At 45.5% G+C, this 22,144-nt stretch overlaps 1 protein-coding gene across 2 annotated transcripts in view; it reads right to left on the bottom strand.

Annotated features, from left to right (window-relative positions):
• Positions 1–6,285: 6,285 nt before the first annotated feature.
• The window catches only part of SETD2 (SET domain containing 2, histone lysine methyltransferase), a 144,019-nt gene continuing 128,160 nt past the window's right edge, over positions 6,286–22,144 (bottom strand). For both annotated transcript variants that reach the window (XM_026651987.1, XM_026651988.1), the window contains 3 exons: positions 9,478–9,558; positions 7,991–8,092; positions 6,286–7,021 (listed from right to left, as the gene is read on the bottom strand). In XM_026651987.1, coding sequence (XP_026507772.1) covers positions 6,860–7,021; positions 7,991–8,092; positions 9,478–9,558 — 345 coding nt within the window. In that variant the 3' untranslated portion in view covers positions 6,286–6,859. The remainder of the gene's footprint in view (positions 7,022–7,990; positions 8,093–9,477; positions 9,559–22,144) is intronic.

The following is a 22,144-nucleotide window of genomic DNA, read 5'->3' as shown; positions in this document are numbered from 1 at the left end:
GTGGAGCTGGCTACGCGGGACGGTTAACAGAGATTTCCCTTTATAGCTCAGCCCAACAGCCAGCTAACGTTGGCAGCGAAGGGGCTTCCGCCTCCAGGCGCAACACAAGCAAGTGAAGCTAAGACGTCCTTTTGCTGATCCGGTTTGCAGTTTACAGAAACCGTCTGGTGATGCCACTCAGCCAGAGCAAGGGACCTAGAAGATGAGACGGCCCTTGAATCAATGGGGCATTTGTTTCTCTCTTCCAATGACATGAAGCAACGGGACTGATCCCCTTCCTGCAAGATAATGAGTAAGACCCACTAACCTCTATGACAGCTGCTTGTTTACATTGTCTAAGGGGAGGACTGGTGTCACGTTATTGACTTGAACTGGGACCATCTAGAACATGGTTGCAACCAAAGTCCTGTAGTGGCACCAAATCTTGTATAAAGGGGGTCAAATGAGGTGTCTAAGACAAGGTTATGGTTTACTGGTTATGATTATGCTGTCTATATGTGTGTATCAATTTTGTAGTTGACGTTATGAATATTGGCTCTATACTGTCTGTATTTCAAACTTATGCTATGCTTCTGGGAGACATCCCAGACAAGTTGGTGTTAGCTCTGCCTAGCCTGCTTGATGGCCCATTAAGGACCATCAGCTATACACATTGAGAGAAGGCAGATACGCCTTGCAACTCAGCAAAGTATGCAGGGACTGGCCCATGTGACTCCAAACTCCATTTTGCTGTAATTTTCCACAGTAAGAACAAAGAGGTGTTCTTACACCTGGAAAAGACTATAAAAGGCTGAAGCCTCATCTCCATCTTGTCTTCAATCCTGCTTCTTACCTCTGGAGGGACTTTGCTACAAACTGAAGCTCTGAACAAAGGACTGAGGACCCATACCAGCTGGGGATGTACTCCAGAGACTTGAGTTGAACGTGCAGTTTATTCCATCACTGCTACAAGCCTGAACCAAGAACTTTGCCATTACTGTATGCAATTAATTCCATTTAACCAATTCTAGCTCTCATCTATACCTTTTTCCTTTTATGAATAAACCTTTAGATTTTAGATTCTAAAGGACTGGCAACAGCGTGATTTGTGGGTAAGATCTGATTTGTATATTGACCTGGGTCTGGGGCTTGGTCCTTTGGGATCAGGAGAACCTTTTTCTTTTACTGGGGTATTGGTTTTCATAACCATTCATTCCCATAACGAGTGGCACTGGTGGTGATACTGGGAAACTGGAGAGTCTAAGGGAATTGCTTGTGTGACTTGCAGTTAGCCAGTGGGGTGAGACCAAAGTCCTCTGTGTCTGGCTGGTTTGGTTTGCCTTAGAGGTGGAAAAACCCCAGCCTTGGGCTGTAACTGCCCTGCTTTAAGCAGTTGGTCCTGAATTGGCACTCTCAGTTGGGTCCCGCCAGAACCAGCATCGTTACAACTGGTCTATAACATCAAGTTCATTCATAGGGGAGACGGCATGGTCTGGTGGATCAGGCACTGGACTGGGAGTCAGGAGACCTGGCTTCACTACTGACCTGCTGTGTCCCCGAGTCACTTCCTCTCCCACTCTGTTTTGGGGCAGGGACTGTCTCAGTGTGCGTATACAGCCCCCAGCACAACGGGGCCCTGATCACAGCCTTTGGATGCTACTACAAATACAAATCAGTTGAGATCACAGTCGAGACCGAGGCAAATTTGAGTTTGGAATGAGGACAGCAAGAATCTGAGGTTCGAGAGGAAAAGAGCCAGTAGCGTATTCAACCCAACTCTCTGTAAACGCAGAATTCTTCCCTACAGGATGTTTTCTAGTATCGAGCATTCCCGAGCGGTAGCCTTCTACTCCTCCCCATGGCTGGCGGTTCCAGCCTCATACAGCTCAGTGGTAACTCGTTCTCCCTGGTACAGAACCCAAATCATCCCATTCCGCCCACTTCTGCCTCCCCAAACGATTCCTGCTCCCTCCTTGGCCTCTACATCCTGGCCGCTGTTGTGGGCACAGCTATCCGCACGTGCTGCTGTCCCTCAGAAATCCACCCCTAGGCGTTCTGATCCTATTCGTTGCCTTTGACTAAACTCCCTCTGATTTGTCAGCACCTGTCTGGCAATCAGGAGCCCAGGCCGAGGTGCAGTATTCCAGGCTCAGGGGCATAGATTCATAGATTCAAGGACTGGAAGGGACCTCGAGAGGTCATCGAGTCCAGTCCCCTGCCCACATGGCAGGACCAAATACTGTCTAGACCATCCCTGATAGACATTTATCTAACCTACTCTTAAATATCTCCAGAGATGGAGATTCCACAACCTCCCTAGGCAATTTATTCCAGTGTTTAACCACCCTGACAGTTAGGAACTTTTTCCTAATGTCCAACCTAAACCTCCCTGCAGTTTAAGCCCATTGCTTCTTGTTCTATCCTTAGAGGCTAAGGTGAACAAGTTTTCTCCCTCCTCCTTATGACACCCTTTTAGATACCTGAAAACTGCTATCATGTCCCCTCTCAGTCTTCTCTTTTCCAAACTAAACAAACCCAATTCTTTCAGCCTTCCTTCACAGGTCATGTTCTCAAGACCTTTAATTATTCTTGTTGCTCTTCTCTGGACCCTCTCCAATTTCTCCACAGCTTTCTTGAAATGCGGTGCCCAGAACTGGACACAATACTGCAGTTGAGGCCTAACCAGAGCAGAGTAGAGCAGAAGAATGACTTCTCGTGTCTTGCTCACAACACACCTGTTAATACATCCCAGAATCATGTTTGCTTTTTTTGCAACAGCATCACACTGTTGACTCATATTTAGCTTGTGGTCCACTATAACCCCTAGATCCCTTTCTGCCGTACTCCTTCCTAGACAGTCTCTTCCCATTCTGTATGTGTGAAACTGATTTTTTCTTCCTAAGTGGAGCACTTTGCATTTGTCTTTGTTAAACTTCATCCTGTTTAACTCAGACCATTTCTCCAATTTGTCCAGATCATTTTGAATTATGACCCTGTCCTCCAAAGCAGTTGCAATCCCTCCCAGTTTGGTATCATCTGCAAACTTAATAAGCGTACTTTCTATGCCAATATCTAAGTCATTAATGAAGATATTGAACAGAGCCGGTCCCAAAACAGACCCGTGCGGAACCCCACTTGTTATGCCTTTCCAGCAGGATTGGGAACCATTAATAACAACTCTCTGAGTACGGTTATCCAGCCAGTTATGCACCCACCTTATAGTAGCCCTATCTAAATTGTATTTGCCTAGTTTATCGATAAGAATATCATGCGAGACCATATCAAATGCCTTACTAAAGTCTAAGTATACCACATCCACAGCTTCTCCCTTATCCACAAGACTTGTTATCCTATCAAAGAAAGCTATCAGATTGGTTTGACATGATTTGTTCTTTACAAATCCATGCTGGCTGTTCCCTATCACCTTACCACCTTCCAAGTGTTTGCAGATGATTTCCTTAATTACTTGCTCCATTATCTTCCCTGGCACAGAAGTTAAACTAACTGGTCTGTAGTTTCCTGGGTTGTTTTTATTTCCCTTTTTATAGATGGGCACTATATTTGCCCTTTTCCAGTCTTCTGGAATCTCTCCTGTCTCCCATGATTTTCCAAAGATAATAGCTAGAGGCTCAGATACCTCCTCTATTAGCTCCTTGAGTATTCTAGGATGCATTTCATCAGACCCTGGTGACTTGCAGGCATCTAACTTTTCTAAGTGATTTTTAACTTGTTCTTTTTTTATTTTATCTGCTAAACCTACCCCCTTCCCATTAGCATTCACTAGGTTAGGCATTCCTTCAGACTTCTCGGTGAAGACCGAAACAAAGAAGTCATTAAGCATCTCTGCCATTTCCAAGTTTCCTGTTACTGTTTCTCCCTCTTCACTGAGCAGTGGGCCTACCCTCTCTTTGGTCTTCCTCTTGCTTCTAATATATTGATAAAAAGTCTTCTTGTTCCCCTTTATTCCTGTAGCTAGTTTGAGCTCATTTTGTGCCTTTGCCTTTCTAATCTTGCCCCTGCATTCCTGTGTTGTTTGCCTATATTCATCCTTTGTAATCTGTCCTAGTTTCCATTTTTTATATGACTCCTTTTTATTTTTTAGATCATGCAAGATCTCGTGGTTAAGCCAAGGTGGTCTTTTGCCACATTTTCTATCTTTCCTAACCAGGTGAATAGCTTGCTTTTGGGCCCTTAACAGTGTCCCTTTGAAAAACTGCCAACTCTCCTCAGTTGTTTTTCCCCTCAGTCTTGATTCCCATGGGACCTTACCTATCAGCTCTCTGAGCTTACCAAAATCCGCCTTCCTGAAATCCATTGTCTCTATTTTGCTGTACTCCCTTCTACCCTTCCTTAGAATTGCAAACTCTATGATTTCATGATCACTTTCACCCAAGCTGCCTTCTACTTTCAAATTCTCAACGAGTTCCTCCCTATTTGTTAAAATCAAGTCTAGAACAGCTTCCCCCCAGTAGCTTTTTCACCCTTCTGAAATAAAAAGTTGTCTGCAATGCAGTCCAAGAATTTGTTGGATAGTCTGTGCCCCGCTGTGTTATTTTCCCAACATATATCTGGATAGTTGAAGTCCCCCATCACCACCAAATCTTGGGCTTTGGATGATTTTGTTAGTTGTTTAAAAAAAGCCTCATCCACCTCTTCCACCTGGTTAGGTGGCCTGTAGTAGACTCCTAGCATGACATCACCCTTGTTTTTTGCCCCTTTTAGCCTAATCCAGAGACTCTCAACACTTCCATCTCCTATGTCCATCTCCACCTCAGTCCAAGTGTGTACATTTTTAATATATAAGGCAACACCTCCTCCCTTTTTCCCCATCTATCCTTCCTGAGCAAGCTGTATCCATCCACACCAACATTCCAATCATGTGTATTATCCCACCAAGTTTCAGTGATGCCAACAATGTCATAGTTGTATTTATTTATTAGCACTTCCAGTTCTTCCTGCTTATTACCCATACTTCTCGCATTTGTATATAGGCATCTAAGATACTGGTTTGATCTTGCCTCCCAGTTTTGCCCTGATCCTCCTTTCTGAGGGGGCAGCGTATGGGCTTTGGAGTCTACGTTTGTATCCAGCCTCTCCCCTTCCCCTGGTGTGTAAGGACAGATGTGCGGCATCCCACACTCGCTAGATTGCAGCAGTCCTCCCCCCCGCCCCCCCAAACAGTCAGTGGGAAATCTAGAATATGAAAACAAAGCTACTTGGCTCAATGCTGCAGTTTGCAAGGCCCACGACTTCACTCCAAGGCAATGAAGAGGTGGCTGTCTAAGGACTACAAGATCAGGAGAGGTGGTGTGGTCAGAGGGAGAGAGCGCTGGCCAGGATGTCAGGAGGCCAGAGTTCTATTTCCTGGTTCTGCCACCAAGTCACCATGAGACTGTGGAAAGTCAGTTACTCTGTGCCTCAGTTTCCCCAAGCGCAAAACAGACGATGAGCCCCTGCTTCCTTGTAAATACTCTGGGATCCTTGGATGAGAAGTGCTAAGTGTTATTAATTGGTATGAAATCTATATCCTCTTTCAGCCTTATTTACGGGGAAGCAAGTTGGCTCTCGGGAGTTTTCCACACTGCCACTGAAATATGCTGGCTGAGAAAGCGTACGGCCATTTCAGTGCAATTGTTGCCGGCCATTTAAAAGCCACGGGTCCCAGTCCTGCGAGGACTCCTGCACTGGCAGATACCCGTGCCATCGGAGAAATCCTTTTGTAGTCAATGGGAAGTGTGAAGCTCTTTGCCACACAGTAGTCATGAAAAAAGACTATTCCAAGCACAAAATCCACTCCCCTTCGCCATGATGATCATGAAAAAACTTCCCCTCTTCTGCCAACCCTGCTGCTGTGCCAGTGTGGTCCAGTGAGTAAGGCACCTGACTAGGAATCAGGAGAGCTGGGTTCTGTTCCTGGCTCCGCACTGACCAGCCGCAAGGCACAGCAGTGCCCTGTGCCTCTCCCATTCTGTATGTCTGTTTCCACTGTAAGCTCTTTGGGGCAGGGACGGCCTGTCACTATACAGAGCCTAGCACAGTGGGGCCGGGATCTCTGTTGGGAGTGCTCCACAGTAATCATTTTGTCCCCTCTTGGACATGGAGGACGACACCAGTTACCGAGAGAAGCTGAAGTCCCCATAGCTGTCTCTGAACACAGTTGTCTGCTCTCAGGTCACACCGCTGCCTAGTTACGTTCAGAAGGACAGAGAGCTTTTGCCATTCCCCTTGCTTGGCTCACAAGCGACTTGCAGGCCAAGGACATTCATTCATTTCATTTCATTTTATTTTTTTAAATTTTTTTTACATAAAAAGTTCAGTAAAAATTGGATAAAGTAAAATGATTTAAGCAGTAAAATCAATCTTATCAACATAGCACGAGGCCTGCCAGAAACCCAGAGGCTGCCTGTTCCTGAATATTTACATGATAACAGATTAACCTTGCAGGAGAACAAAAAAACAAAAACAAAACTATCCTTACAAAGTGTTCCCGTGATATCAGCACGTGTCGGGCTAAAAGCAAAAAAAAAAATTATCAATATATTCACATATACGTTAAAATATAATACAGATCTCGGGGACACAAGATGTGCGCATGGGTCAGTGCGCCAAACAGCACCGCCAGATTTGAGACCCGGGTTTGCCTGCGAAGAGGAAGAGGATGGAAGGAGCTGTCTCCGCTCTGCGTCGCCCTCCTCACTCCCAAACAGTGGGCAACTGCTTCATTTCATACAGAAACAGGGACATTTCTGTCCAAGAATAGGCAGGGTCGGGTCAGAACTGAGAGTCCCATCCACGCCAACAGCCTCCGAGATTAGCGGGCAGGATTCCTTCTCGTCAGGTCCAAAGAGGATGGATCGCTCCTTCCAAAGGTTAGAGGTGGTTATTCTAAGTCCGTGTCCTCTTTGGGCTTGTAAACCGCCCCAAACTTCTGCATGTATTTCTTAATGTACTCCTTAGTTTTGTGCTTCACATTCTCGTTGCACTCCAGATCCTCCGGGTTCTTGCAGTATTTCAGCTCCTTGTTCATCACACCATGAGTCAGCTGGAAAGGAAGCAAGAAATGCAAAGGTTATTGATTGATCCAGGAAACTGGAAGGCACCTGGAAGGATTTCATATGTGTGGGGACGGCTGAAATGGAAAGGGGGACCTTCCGACGGGTGGGAACAGGGATTTTTGGACAAGCTATTCGGATATCTAATAGGGTAATGGATTGAGCTGGCACTCCAGAAATAGTGCTCCGATCCACCCTCTCTCATCATAAAAGAACAAGGGAAAATCCAGTGAAATTGAAAAGCTGCAAAAGTTTAAGCTAGAAAGAAATCCTCTCTTACACAATGAATAATTCACCCGTGGAACTCATTGCCACTAGATATAAGTGAATCCAATAGCATCATGGGATTCCAAAAGGATTATATATGAATATGGGTAGGGAGAACATCTGCAATTACATTAGACAGAACAAAAGCCCCTCGGCTGCCCCAGAGCCAACTGAGCCACTGAGGGGAGCGAGGAAGAAACTTCCCCTACTGGAAAGTTGTCCGACAATTGACCAAAACAGCGTTTTCTCCTTCCTCAAGCAGCTGGCACTGCTGGCCACTGTCAGGATCGCAGACTAGATGCGCCACAGTTCCACTCCTATCTTCAGGTGTGGTATGCTGCCCACAGTGCAGCACGGTCCTTTGGCAACATAGGAAGTGACTGAAGGGAAGTGCCCCGAGCATCCCTTTCCACCAGCATGTTTGCTTGTGTCATGCCTGTGGACTGGGTGCAGCTAGGAATTTGTGATCCAGCCCCCTAGGAGCAGAGAAGGCCCAGAGGGTGCAGGGAGGTTAAGCCCCAAGGGTTGTTTGAAAACCACATCCATCTCCTCTGCATTAGCTCCTCCAAAACATGATGAGCCTTCCAAGCACAGCACCAGGGACTATAGCTTCTTTGGGGTTTCTGAGTGGAAAACCATTCCTGTTTGTTTTAACCCCCGCGTGCACAGATGCTGTAATAAAGCCAGGGTACCTTGCGTGCTAAGTGTTTGAAGTCTTCTGTTGTGGTTATCCTTCCTACTTTGCAGTCAGGTTTGCGGTAGGGGTTCAGGCACTGCACGATGAACTGAGACATCTGGAGATGGGAAGGAGACACACTAGTAAATAGGAGCGCTTCATGCCATTGCTGATTAGCTACTGACAGTTCTGTGCCCAGGAACATTTGCCGGCAGGGGTAAAACCCATCCCTCCAAACCTCCTCCCACACGACATTTGTGCTTTCACAATAGTGAATTTAAAGGCAACTGTCAATAGAGCTGCAAGCTAGTGTTAAAGTTAAAGCTTCTTGGCGGAGTCTCAGGGACAGATCCCACCTCCCACTCACACCAGCAGTGACTAAGAAAAGACCAAGTTTCATGTTGTAGATTTGTGGCAGTTGCCATCTTTGGCTGACAGACTGGGTGGATTGACCGGGGACCTTCACAGCTAAAAGCCTATCACTCAAGGTAAATAGCTACGGCTCTGTAACAACTCATATCCTCTGCATATGGGCACAGAGGGGGACCTAACACACACCCACACCAGTGGGTTACATACTCTCTTGCTGAGTAATTGTTACACGATTTCCGTAGGGCCACCTATATTTTCTTCTTATAGCTATTCCTCTCTCAACACACATGCCCCACGCTCTACAAGCGCACACAAAAGTCCAGCTAAATCAGTGAGCTAGCTTTTGAAAAGTAACTAATTCATTTTATTACACAGAAAAACAAAAATGGTGGGAGAAATGTAACCATGGACCCAATCCTGAACTCCTTCCCCAGGCAAAGCTCCCTTTACTTCCGTAAGAGTTCAGGCTGAATAAGGTGGTCAGGATGGGCCCTCTGTATGCGACCTGCAAGGTTATGAGTATCTACAGTCCTGAAGACTTTACATCCCACCTGTCCTGCAGGATGGGAACTGGGTTTTTCCTTTAATACGGTAACTCAGGGCTATTGACAGGTATTCAGCCTGCAGACAGGAGAGTCTCATCAGATCATGCCACAGTCACTTCCAGAGTGCGGCCTACCTTACCATACTGGGAAACGGCTCCTCTGCTCTTGCTCAGCTGCAGCGAGTCCACCTCATGAAACTCACCTTCCCACAGCTCTGAGCCACCTTTATGCCCTAAGAACCACCCTAAACAGGGTGTGTTCTACTGTCCTGGGTCCTTCCCTCTGCCTGCCCTGAAGGGTGAATTCCACTGAGTTGCTATAAAGCAACTCTCCCTTCCAGAGAGAAACATGGCGGTGAAATCCTATCCCATTTAAGTCATTGTGAGCTTCGTCACTGACTTCAGTGGGGCCAGCGTTTCCCTCAGGGGATTCTTAAGGCTCCAAGACTCCACGTATAGTAGCTGGTCTAAGGGATTATTGAATTACGAGCCCAAGTAAAGACTCAGACTCAGCTCTTCCGCAAAGGACAGGACATTCTGCTGCCCTCCAGCCCCCCGCTCTAGAAAGCCCATCTCAAAACCCTTACCTCTTTCCTGAACACTTCTTTGCTCTTCTTAGCCAGCTCACTCGACGTGTCGGCTTCTGCTGTTTTGGGTTTTTTGGAAGACTGTGGGGGAGAAAAAAGTCGAACTGTCACTTTCTGATTTATAAACACACAATACAAACCAAACCAAGATGGTCCCACACTGCTGCAACACGAGAGACATTTCCCCATTCCCACCACTGACATTACAAGAACGCGGGGCTGGCCCAGCAGCCTCCCTTCCAAATAATTTTGAAGAGTAAGAATTCCGAGGACAAGGGAGGATTATCATGTACCGTAGACGTCACTCATCATTCCTGGAGCACACGACTGGGCCCAAATGTCTTTTGTGAGTTAGAAGCCTGCTCTGTATCTGCATTAAGACTCCTTGTGCTCATCTGCAAGGCTTTGTATCAGCCTGCACCTCAGCTCTCCTTGCATTCTACCCTACGCCTTGGCCACTCCTCTTAGAGGGTTTGTCTACACAGGGAAATTGACTGGCCCAGCTACAGCACATGATTTACTCCAGTACGGCTATGCTGGTATAAGTCCGCTATGTAGCCAAGCCCTCAGGCTTTTCTCTTCCACCCACTTCCGATAAACATCCTGCTCTTCTCCAGACATCTCAAGACTCACTGCTGCTGGCTCACTTTCCATCGCTATTCTCGGCTCCGGAGCTAGTTGTTCTCTCCCTGGTGCCTGACCACACTGAAAACAAGAAAGCACAAAATCGTAATAAAATGGATGATCTTTGCAAATAGCTCATTTCCTCCTACCCATTTATTTCCCCTCCTCCATGTCCTGTTCTTACGTGCTCGAACTCAGCACACGAGCTCCTCAGGCCAGGAAACTGATTTTCTCTTTTCTCTAGGGTGCTATATAAATAATTACCATCCAAAAGCGAAGAGAACATTAAGGTTGCAGAGTCAAGCACTTGAAAGTCTGTAAATGGCAGAATTAAGGAAAAGATAGTACGTGATCATGTCATTAAAGATGGTACCATAACGTATATGCACAAGGGGACTGAATCAACATGGCACAGACCACCTTCATCTCGCTCCCTTGCGTGTATACATTATGGTACGGTCTGATTACATGATCACATACTATTTTTTCCTTAATTCTGGCATTTCCTAACTCGCGAGGGCTTGACTTTGCAACTTCAGTGTTTTTAAACAATCTTGTAATTTCCTAATTAAAAAACAAAATTTCTGTTTTGTTTTTTTTCAGTTTATCGTGTGGAACCATATTGACCCCCAACTCGAGTCACCAGCAAGGTTCAGACCATTAGATCCGCAGCATAGTCCTCTACCATTTGAGCGAACAGAGTAACTGGTAGCAGTAGAAGGTGGTTAACTTCTATGTGGGTCGGGCAGGGGGGTGAGAGACACTTTGCCAGTCAGTTTCACAGCCATTTATCCCCAGCCTGCCTCTCACCCCCATAGGTCCTCTGCCTCTGCTCCTATTCCAACCCATTCTCCTCACCCTCTGGCTTCTGCAACCCGCCGCTTCTATTCTCCCTCTGCCCCCCTCGGCATTTGAGTCAGGATGTTTCCTCCTCCTCTTCCACGCTGCCTGAGCGCCAGCAGCAGGAGCACAGGCACGCTGCTTTCCGTTCTGGTGCCCAGTGCCACAGCAGCCAGAGCAAGTCCTGCAGGCCTGGACTAGAGCATGCTCAGTCGCTCTGTGGTGAGGGCACACGCTGCGTTTCGTTGAGCATGCTCAGTGCAGACACCATGAACTGCCAAACTGAAATCTCTGCAGAGCACATGAAAACCAAGATTTTTCCAGAGGCTCATAACTTCAGAGGCCAAATTTGCTCTTCTTCGTTTTCCCTCTCGAGAGAACAATATCTTCTTGAGGCATCGGCGGCACCGGCAGAGACAAAATGTCTTTGGCCGCCTGGAAGGCCTCAAGTGCCGGGGACCTGTACTACTGCCCAGGGTGACAGGCTGGTCCCGGAGGGTGCTCAATAGTCTAAACAGTGATGTTGGCGCCTGGCTGAGCTCCAGAGATGACAAGCTGCCCCGTGCAGGTCTTTGCTCTTCTCCGGACTTCCCTTTCCCTTAAAGGACATCGGGGAGCACTCTCTGCTTCTTAGCAGGCCCTGGGGATGGAGATCGGTGCCGGGCAGACGTCGGTGCCGATGGTGCACTTTGCACGGATGCTAGTGCTTGGCGCCAAGACCGAATGGGCTGGCTTCATGAGGAACGCTCTTAACCTTATGTCCCGCTCCTTCTTGGTTTGCAGCTTGAAGCTTTTACAGATGCGACACTTGTCGCAGACGTGGGTTTCCCCCAGACACTTTAAGCAACTCTGGTGGGGATTGCTGCTGGGCGTAGGTTTCTTGCGGCGCTCACAATGTATGAAGCCCAGGGACCGGGGCTTGCCCCATCCCTGGGCTAAGTCCCTTAAGGGTCTAACTAACCTATCTCTATAACTAAGAAAACTACAAGAACTACTTCTGACAACTATGTACACTTAAACAGAGTAGAGAGAACCACTGGTAGATTTGCTTGCCAAGGCAAGAGAACATTCCAGCACCGTTACTGGAATTAAGAAAGAACTGAAGGGAGGAGGAGCCGGCCGCACCCCTTATACCAGCGCATGTGCATGCGACTCCAGAGGGCGCCAGAGCATGTCCCCTACGGATACTACTGAGGGAAAAGCTTCCGGCACCGGTGCACGTGGCAAGCACACACCTAACATGGAATGGACATGAGCAAGCACTCAAAAGAACATATTTTCTCTTCTCGTTTTCAGAAATGGCTGAACCATCTTAGCTGAAACTTTCAAAAACAAATTCAGCCTATAGCAGTCCTCCAGCACAGAAAGCTTCATCCCAAACAGTTAAAGGTTGGCAAAGTTATAAGCAACTGAAAACAGGGTCTTATAACAACGTTAGCCAACCTGAACTTTAGGAATAGCAGGCACTCCGCCTGTAATAAATGGGAGATCTATTACACTAATAATGAACATCACTTTGATTCCAAGGGGAAATACTGCCCTGTTTCAAAGGGTCTTGTGCTCAGGAGCATACATATATATATTCATTCTGTTAACAGCTTGGAAGTCCCCTTCTGTGCAATCAGAGGCAACAGTTTTCAGTATTGCCTTTCGTGCTACAGGACACCCGGGAGACACAGTAGTGGAAATATCCATAGGGAATCTAAGACTGGACCACAAAACTCCAGAAACCACATGCCCCTTATGGCATACATTTTTCAATGGAACGTGAACCTGGTTTCCCTGTAAAAAGCAACAGAGGGTCCTGTGGCACCTTTAAGACTAACAGAAGTATTGGGAGCATAAGCTTTCGTGGGTAAGAACCAATGGATCACTTTCAAGTAGCACAAGGAGCCTACGATTGCTGTTGCATTGGTGTAGCACGCCAGGTTCAAGTCTGCTATTAAGGAATTCCGTGCAGGACACTCTGATTCTATGCAAACTCCTCTGCTGCAGTGGCACAGGAACTTTGGAAATGCTCTGCTGTGTTGGAGGGAAAAGGCAGCAATGAATAACACAGCAGAGAAGGGCTGGGAGAAAGTCCTCCCACTCCCACAAACCAGGGTTTGTCTACACGGGACATTAGAGTGCAGCAAGCCAGCGTGAGACCCTACAGCGTACTAGCCGTAACGTCCCACGTGGACACTGCTAAAGTGCACTACAAGTTTTATAGTGCGCTTTGAGGCACTCCCATTTCAAAACAGCAGGACGTCAAAGTATACTACAGAACTTTCAGTGCATTGCATCGCATGGGGACACTGCTACAACTGTGTGGCTAAAGCACTGTAGATTCACACCCAGGTTTCCCGCACATCAACATCCATGTAGACAAGCTCACATTTTCCATGGAAAAAGCTAAAATTTGCAAGCCTGGCTACTTGAATACAACTGGTTAATTCAGAGAGACCTAATTCAGGTTCTCTATGGATTACTGCGGTTAGCATTATTAGTGCTCAAGTATGTTTAGCTAGAGGATAGGAGGAGGAAATTGGAGTTTTTTTTTTCTCATTTTATTTCGTTCATGTTAACGTGCTATTACAAATGCAATTATGATTCTGTAACTTTCTTTCCCTTAACCTTCAGCACCATGGCTGCTTTCATTTCTGATGCTTAAAGCTCTTCTCATTGTTTCCAGGATGGGTCTGCCCCACTTTTTAAATACTTCACCCCATATTTTTGTGGAAGGGAGAGATGTTAATACTTGAAGCTATTAGACAGCTCTGGCTTACAATCTGCAAACTACACAGATCTGTGGGGTGCATTATTTTATGATAAATGTTTCTAAAGTTTTGTTTTTAAAGGGATGTTATGTTTATACAAAGGCTCACCCCAGCTCTCCCTTTGAAATCAATGGGACTATTCGCTGAGACATTACCTAAAGCTATCTTAGAAAAAGGATTGTAGACATCCTGCAGTTAACCCGGGGCCTCTCCCCGGGTTAACTGCCTAGCCACTCGGTCAGCAGTCCTGCAGAAAAGGACCTAGGGGTTACAGTGGACGAGAAGCTGGATATGAGTCGACAGTGTGCTCTTGTTGCCAAGAAGGCGAATGGCATTTTGGGCTGTATAAGTAGGGGCATTGCCAGCAGATCGAGGGACGTGATCATTCCCCTCTATTCAACATTGGTGAGGCCTCATCTGGAGTACTGTGTCCAGTTTTGGGCCCCACACTACAAGAAGGATGTGGAAAAATTGGAGAGTCCAGCGGCGGGCAACAAAAATGATTAGGAGGCTGGAGCACATGACTTATGAGGAGAGGCTGAGGGAACTGGGATTGTTTAGTCTGCAGAAGAGAAGAATGAGGAGGGATTTGATAGCTGCTTTCAACTACTTGAAAGAGGGTTACAAAGAGGATGGATCTAGCCTGTTCTCAGTGGTAGCAGATGACAGAACAAGGAGTAATGGTCTCAAGTTGCAGTGGGGGAGGTCTAGGTTGGATATTAGGAAAAACTTTTTCACTAGGAGGGTGGTGAAGCACTGGAATGGGTTACCTAGGGAGGTGGTGGAATCTCCTTCCTTAGAGGTTTTTAAGGTCAGGCTCGACAAAGCCCTGGCTGGGATGGTTTAGTTGGGGATTGGTCCTGCTTTGAGCAGGGGGTTGGACTAGATGACCTCCTGAGGTCCCTTCCAACCCTGATCTTCTATGATTCTCTATGATTCTCTCACCCCACTGAAATCTAAAAAACCTGACACACAAGCTAGACACACAAGAATTACTCCACCCATTACCAAAAGGGCAGCTACCACAGGGGTAAAACGCAGCAGCTGTAACGGCACAAGGCAACACTACCCAACAGTCTAGTGGAGATGGTGAAGAAGAATAGGGTACTCAGTTGAAATTGCCACGGCCATTTAGGGAGACAGATTGCTCCAGCTAGAATTTGACCAGGGCACCCAGATTAATATGCATTCTTTTACATTCCTAATTCAGGACAGGAGTTCCCAGCTTCACTCTGGCATGCTCAGAACCCCACCCATATGGCTCACCAGAAATCCTATGCTAGGAATAGCTAGAGTAGATCCAGGAGTACCGTATGTATTTGTTTGCTGTCACTGTATAAATACATCTGAAAGTGTGTGATCTCTGACTGGAGGGTGGTGAACGCTTTTAAGCCAATCCAATGGTGCAACTCAGTAGTAAACAAAGGGTAGAGTTTGAACTCTGGGATCACAAAGCAGTGGGAGCTGGGAGTGTCTCAGAGATGCTCAGTTCCTCACATGCAATGAACTGGTGACGGAAGGATGCTTTGTGGAAAATGTGAGACATTTTAGTTTGCACTGTGGCACTTTGGGGGATGGGAGAGGCTGGTGGCTCATAGGCAAGCAAAACAAACTGGACCAAATTGGAGCAATGTGTCCTGAAATGCTACACAAGGAGTTCTTTGACGCCACCTGTTTTCTCCCTTCTAGTCTGTGAAGGGACAATCAATCTGTTGACATAAGCTCTTAAAAACTTTAAAATGAGAGCTCGTAGTCTGAAATATCAGGCTGCCATATGGAAAAATCACATTTCACTGCAGCACCAGGATCCAATATTAACGGGTATGGCACACAGCCAGCTTATACTGCGTTTTATATCAGCGATCGCACAAAGACATGGGAAGTCAGACTGGCGCGCTCTCAGACATTTGGCAGGGCCATTTTCATTTCATTTTACATCCCCGTAAATCTGACGTGCTGAGACGGAGCTGGCCTTGAGGGAGCTGTGAATCACCTGGACAGAGAAGTAAAGGAGATGCAGTATGCAACAAGCACATTTTATCTCCGCCTTTTTTTTAAATACATGGGGTGCTGGAGTCTAGTTTGCTTTGGGTCTGTTGGGCCAAAGTCCAGCTTTATCCACTCCTCTAACCAAACCTGGATATTTGGCAGTAGCTGCCAGTCATTTATTAGCGAAGTAGTGCCAAAAATACCTTCGGAAAGGGCCTTGCTAAATGTTCTTGATTTTACATTCAACATGGACATCATCAGGACTAGTTAATCACTCAAAAGCAAAACAGGATTGTCAGATGAGGTTAATTAATGGTCCTGTAAAGTCAGCATGCCCTAATGATAAAAATCAGGGCTTTAGAGCAGATCTTTACCTTTAGATGCATCTGTTCCTCTCTATTTCCTTAAAAAGTAACTCTGGCTGGTTTCAGTCTGGGATCTCTTGCCAATTAAAATTTAGACGACAGAAACAAGAAACAGGTAACAGTTTTTAATAACCCATGCACTGCTTTAATCAGCTAAAGTAGTATATAATGCAAACTGGTCCTGTCCGTTCTATACAAATACTATAAGACTCAGATTTGTTGAAATTCAAAGATGTAGCTACAGTTGCATTTGGCAAGTTCCAATGGACACTATTCCACTACCTAGTTGAACTAATAACTGATGATAACAAGAAGGTTGAGGTGTTAAATGCCTATTTTGCTTCAGTCTTCATTACAAAAGGTTAATGGTGACCGGATACTCAACAAATTAATACTAAGAACAAAGGGGAGGGGATGCAAAACAAAATAAAGAGAGAACAGGATGAAGAATATTTAGATTAGCTAAATATATTTAAATTGGCGGGGCCTGGTGAAATTCATCCTACGGTACTTAAGGAACTATATGAAGCAATCTCAAAACCATTAGCAATGGTCTTTGAGAACTCATGGAGGTCTGTTGAGGTCCCAGCGGATGGGAGAAGGGCAAAAATAGGACCCATCTTTAAAAAGGGGAACCAAGAGGAATTAGAGACCTGTCAGCCTAACTTCAATACCTGGAAAGATACTGGAACAAATTACTAACACTCCATTTGTAAGCACCTAGAGAAAAACAGGGGGATAGAAGGAATAGCCAGCATGGATTTGTCAAAAACAAATCATGCCAAACTAACCTAATTTCCTTCTTTGTCAGAGTTACTGGCCTAGTGGATTGGCAGGGAGGGGGGCATGAAAGGGAAGCAGTAGATGTGATATATTTTGATTTTAGTTAGGCTTTTGACACAGACCCACATGACATTCCCATAAGCAAATTAGGGAAATGCAGTCTAGATGAAATAACTATAAGGTGGGTGCACAACTGGTTGCAAGACCGTACTCAAAGAGTAGTTATCAACAGTTTGCTGTCAAACTGGGAGGGTGTATCTAGGGAGGTCTTGGGGGGGGGGGGGGGAGAGGGTCAGTCTTGAGTCTGATATTATTCAATATTTTCATTAATGACTTGGATAATGGAGTAGAGAGTATACTTATGAAGTTTGTGGATGACACCAAATTGGGAGAGGTGGCAAGCACTTTAGAGGACAGGATTAGAATTCAAAATGACCATGATAAATTAGAGAATTGGTCTGAAAACAAGATGAAATTCAATAAAGGTAAGTTCAAAGTACCTTACTTGGGAAGGGGGAAAAAAATAAAATGCACAGCTACAAAAGGGGAATATAACTAACAGCTGAAAAGGATCTGGGAGTTATAATGGATCACAACTTGAATATGAAGCAACAATGCGAGGCAGTTGTGAAAAAGGCTGGTATTCTGCAGTGTATTAACAGGAGCGTCATATGCAAGACATGGAGGTAATTGTCCTGCTCTACACTTGGCACTGGTGAGGCCTCAGCTGGAGTAGTGTCCAATTCTGGGCATCACACTTAAGGAAAGATGTGGACAAACTGAAGAGAGCAACTAAAATGATAGAAGTTTCAGAAAACCTGACCTATGAGGAAAGGGAAAAAAACTGGACATGTTTAGTCTTGAGAAAAGACTGAGGGGGACCTGATGACAGTCTTCAGCTATGTTAAGGGCAGTTATAAAGCGGACAGTGATCAATTGTTCTCTGTGTCTACTGAGGAGAGGGCAAGAAGTAACGGACGTAATCTGCAGCAACAGAGATTTAGGTTAGATATTAGGAAAAGCTTTCTGTCTATAAGGGTAATTAAGCGCTGGAGCAGGCTTCCAAGGGAAGTTGTGGAATCCCCCTTAGTGGAGGTTTTTAATAGCAGGTTGGACAAACACCTGTCAGGGATGGTCTAGGTTTACTTGTCCTACCTCAGTGCAGAAAGCTGGATTTGATGACATCTCAAGGTCTCTTCCCGTCCTACATTTCTGTGATTTTATTTCTTAGATGCATGAACACTGCTTGCTTGATGGAAGAACAAAGATAAACAAGACGAGCATCGCCACAGCCCTGAATATATTGATTTGACATTGCTAAGAGCATTCTGCTGTGAAAAGAGGGAGCCAGCCAGCCAGCATCACCACCCAGTATACTGTTCTTTATGTTACAATGCAATAAGGCAGTTTGAGCATGCCATGCTGTCAGACAGTGACCAAAAGCCATTGGTCCCATCCAGTCCGTTGCTGACACACCCAGCTGTGAAAGTAATGCAATGCAATATTAATATCTACTCCACACAGAAGGCAGCAAAAACCACTGCTCCTGCCAATCTTGCTCTACATGTGAGTAACTGTCTATAAGGGTCCCTTGCCTGGGATCATTTTTCTGAGCATAAGCAGATTATTACAAACAAGAGACTCACCCCATTTTGGCAAGGGCCATATAGATACTGGAGAACCAGCAGGTCTGACCACACAATCCTACCTCCATGTTGCGCAGATGTTATGCTGACAATACAGCTTACAGTCTGAATTTCACAACAGTGGAGGTGAGCTCAGGGAATAATAAATAGACAAAGACTTCAGCCTTAATTTCTCCCGCTAGTAAATGACTAACAGTTTCTCTTGTTCAGCACACCTTTCCCTACCTCGCCCACCAGCACCAGGCACATCCCTGGCTTTTAATAGATTTGTAAGCATGTTAAGTGAAAAGTCAGCTGGTACGTCACACGTGAAGGAATGGTAGAACATTCCTGAACTGCTGCCTCTGTGTATATTTAGAGCTGGATGAGCCATGCCTTCATCTGAGGGATGATATGCCCCATGTCCCCCCCTAAAGTATAACTGCATAGCCATGGCTTGTTAATTGCTCTACAGACCAGCAGTTGGAAGCTTACAAAGGACACTGCATACACCATTTTGGAGAGAGCAGGCTAACATGGTGGCAAGTTTTAAAACAACACTTACTGAGAGGGGTGGATTAGAATAAAGATTGAGAAATACATTCCACAGGTATTCCTGGCTATTCTGAACAAGGGCTAACAACAAATCTGAATACTTATTCTTGTCTACAGCAAACAGTGCACTGGTCCTTGAAACGCAACCTCTTACAGTAGTGTTTCAAAGTTAACATTCTGGATGTTTGGTAGAGCCTAATGAAGTGAAAAATGGCGAACAATACTTAGCACTTCTCCGTAAACCTCAATGCACGATTACTACTGTCCACATTTTACAGATGGGCAAACCGAGGCACAGGGCGGGGACGTGACTTACCCAAGGTCATCCAGCAGGTGAATGGCAAGGCAGGATTAGCACCTCCATTCTCCTGCCTCCTAAATCCAGTGCCCTAGTCCCACTGTACCAATGCAAGTGTTCTTTTTAGAATCAAAGCAAATACGACTTTTCTCCCCCAAACCAAAAGTATTTTGAACTTACTAAAAGAATGTGTACACATTTGCAAGGAGGTGGGACTTCAAATTCGGAAGCGAGACATAAGTGTTTTGTAATAAAACGAATGCTGGGTTTAAAGAACATTTTCACATAGAAGTGAGGCAGTTATGGGCTTTTAACTTTTATTGTTGAGGGCTTTCTTAAACAAAGTGAATTAGCGTTAGTATATTCTACTTGCTGGCTGAACATCAAAGCTCATGCATTTCCCTCATCTATGGTACCCAGATCAAAGGGTTAATAATGAAGAGCAGATGAGTTAATTTTGATCCTCTACACAGCACAAAAGGTAAATGAGATACCACACAGAGAAAATCCAGAGAACAGAGTATAGTCAGATTTCACAATGGAGTCTGTGTATGTTTGGAAAAATCTACTTGCATCTAGGTATCTGATTGTGTCGGTAAACACAGGCAAGAGGTTATATTGCTGCCAAAAAGACAAATCCCGAAGTGCAAATTACTCCATACCCTGCTGCTAGAACTGGCTTCAAGCCAACTCTCTTGGTACAGAATTCAGCCTATTTCCCCCCCCCCCCCCGTGGCAACTCAACATCATGTTCAAGCTCATGCAACCAGAGCCTCTTTGATGGGCACTTTTATGAACTGAGAATTAATAATTAAAGCCAAATTTGAAGTCTGCCGTGCCCAGCGAAGGCTGGTTGTTACCCTCCAGAGCCAGCAAGGCTTCTCAAACAACACACAGTTACAGACTCCAGCCAGTATGTGCCACAACTTGATTTAGTGGGGTGCAAGTGGTTCCAATAAAATGCATCCTTTAAAAAACTAAGCCCAAGTGCCGTGGTAAGATTCTGCATTTGGTGGTACAGAAGATACTGCTACAGCCAAAATACAATCATGTGGCTTGACACTGGGGAATGTTGTGGGGCCGTGTGTTGTAACAGTAACATTTTAAGATCCACAGGGCCAAATGACGCTCTCACCCTTACGGGTACATTCTACAGTCACTATAGTGGCATCACTGCAAATGACAACAGAATTTGGCCTGTAGTATTCCAACATTTTTATATCAGACTTTGGTGCAACAGGAAATTGAACAACTGTGACACCTTACACGTATGAAGATAATACATGGTATTTACCCTTAGATTTTAAGAAGTGAACAAGGGTATGTCTCTCCAACTGCAAAGTAATATTTAGAAGAGACTAGTTGGGGAGTGGAGCAGGACTCTTCTGATTTTATTTTTAAGACAAGCTCTATTATTACACCCTGAAATCCTGTAGCTATCAGACATGAACAAATAATTATTGTCAGGTATTTCAGTGGTCTGCTCTAACCTGCGATGTCAAAATTCTGACATGCATCCTAGCCAGTTTCCCTCTGTGATCCTTCAGCACTTTATGCAGAGGAAAAAGAGTAGTTAGCGTCCTTCTGTATCAAGCACCTTACAAGGGAACTTGCTTACAAAGGGAAACTGATGAGCACTGCAGGATCTTAGTTTTGTTTAGCAGCCAGCCCCAGCTGATCATTGGCGGAGTGCCACTGGGGTTGTCTGCAGGGTGGCAGCTAGATATCATGATTTTTGCCCTACGGATGTCTAACCTGGTAGTAGCCAATGGCATATTGAAGTGTGTAAGGGAAATAATGTATATATTTTAAATCTGTACAGTTCAAAAAGAAGGGTCCAAGCTAACCTTTTTTCTTCAGTACCCAAGAGAAACATTTACTCTGTCCTAGTACGTGTGTGTGTGACTCTCTCTGGTAAGGTAAATGTATTAGTCACAATGCCAATGGTAACCACTTCGTTGCTGGCTCCCCCCACTGCAGCTTGCTGGGCTGCTGTCATCGATTAGCATCCCGCTGAAAGCAATGGAATATCAGAATGCACCGGACACACTCCACAGCACAGCAATTGCATTCTGCCTATACAGGCTCGGAGGCCCAAATGTACCAAAGCGTACAGCACATACTCAAAGCCCAACGAGTGCACACGGGAGTGGATGTGCATGTAAATCCCTGCCTCACAACGTGCGTGAAGGTCTGACACGCAACACTTAGCTCTTCAACTGTGCTTTTATCTATAGATCTCAAAAGGCTCCACAAAGGAGTTCAAGTATCATCAACACCATGTTACAGATAGGGAAACAGACACAGAGAGGAAGCCCCTTGCCCAAAGACACAGGTGAGTGACCAACTGGGGAAACAAACCCAGCTCTCCTGAATCCCACCCCAGTGCTATCAACTGGAGCACTGCAGAAAAATTGAACCAAATGGCTGACAACAGCGAAGTGGTTAATAGCCCCTTGCATAAAAATCAATGGGTTATGTCATGGGTATACGGGATTTATTTATTAATAGATGCCTCCTGAGGTGACACTATGACCCATCTTGTGAGTGGGCAGTGATTTTAAGCCATTACTTCTGTGTTACTTCTCTTTGGACAGAGTGTTTTGAGATAGGTACATCCAGCAGTCTGTCTTGGAATGATGAGTCCAGAGTAAAAACTGAGCAACCTTTTGAAAAGATGCATTTTCTTTCTCTAATAGGTAGAGCACAGCCCAGTTGTGCCTCACACCCCACTGAGTGAGAGCACCATAACATTGTGGTTGCTAAGGCCTAAAGGGAACCCAGGGACAGTAGGGAAGGACCAGCTCCTTTCTTGCTCCCTTCTGATGT

The sequence above is a fragment of the Terrapene carolina genome, unplaced genomic scaffold (assembly GCF_002925995.2).
Source record: "Terrapene carolina triunguis isolate 2854851 unplaced genomic scaffold, T_m_triunguis-2.0 Scaffold111, whole genome shotgun sequence".
NCBI lineage: Eukaryota > Metazoa > Chordata > Testudines > Emydidae > Terrapene > Terrapene triunguis.
This window is presented reverse-complemented; position numbering and strand designations above follow the sequence as displayed.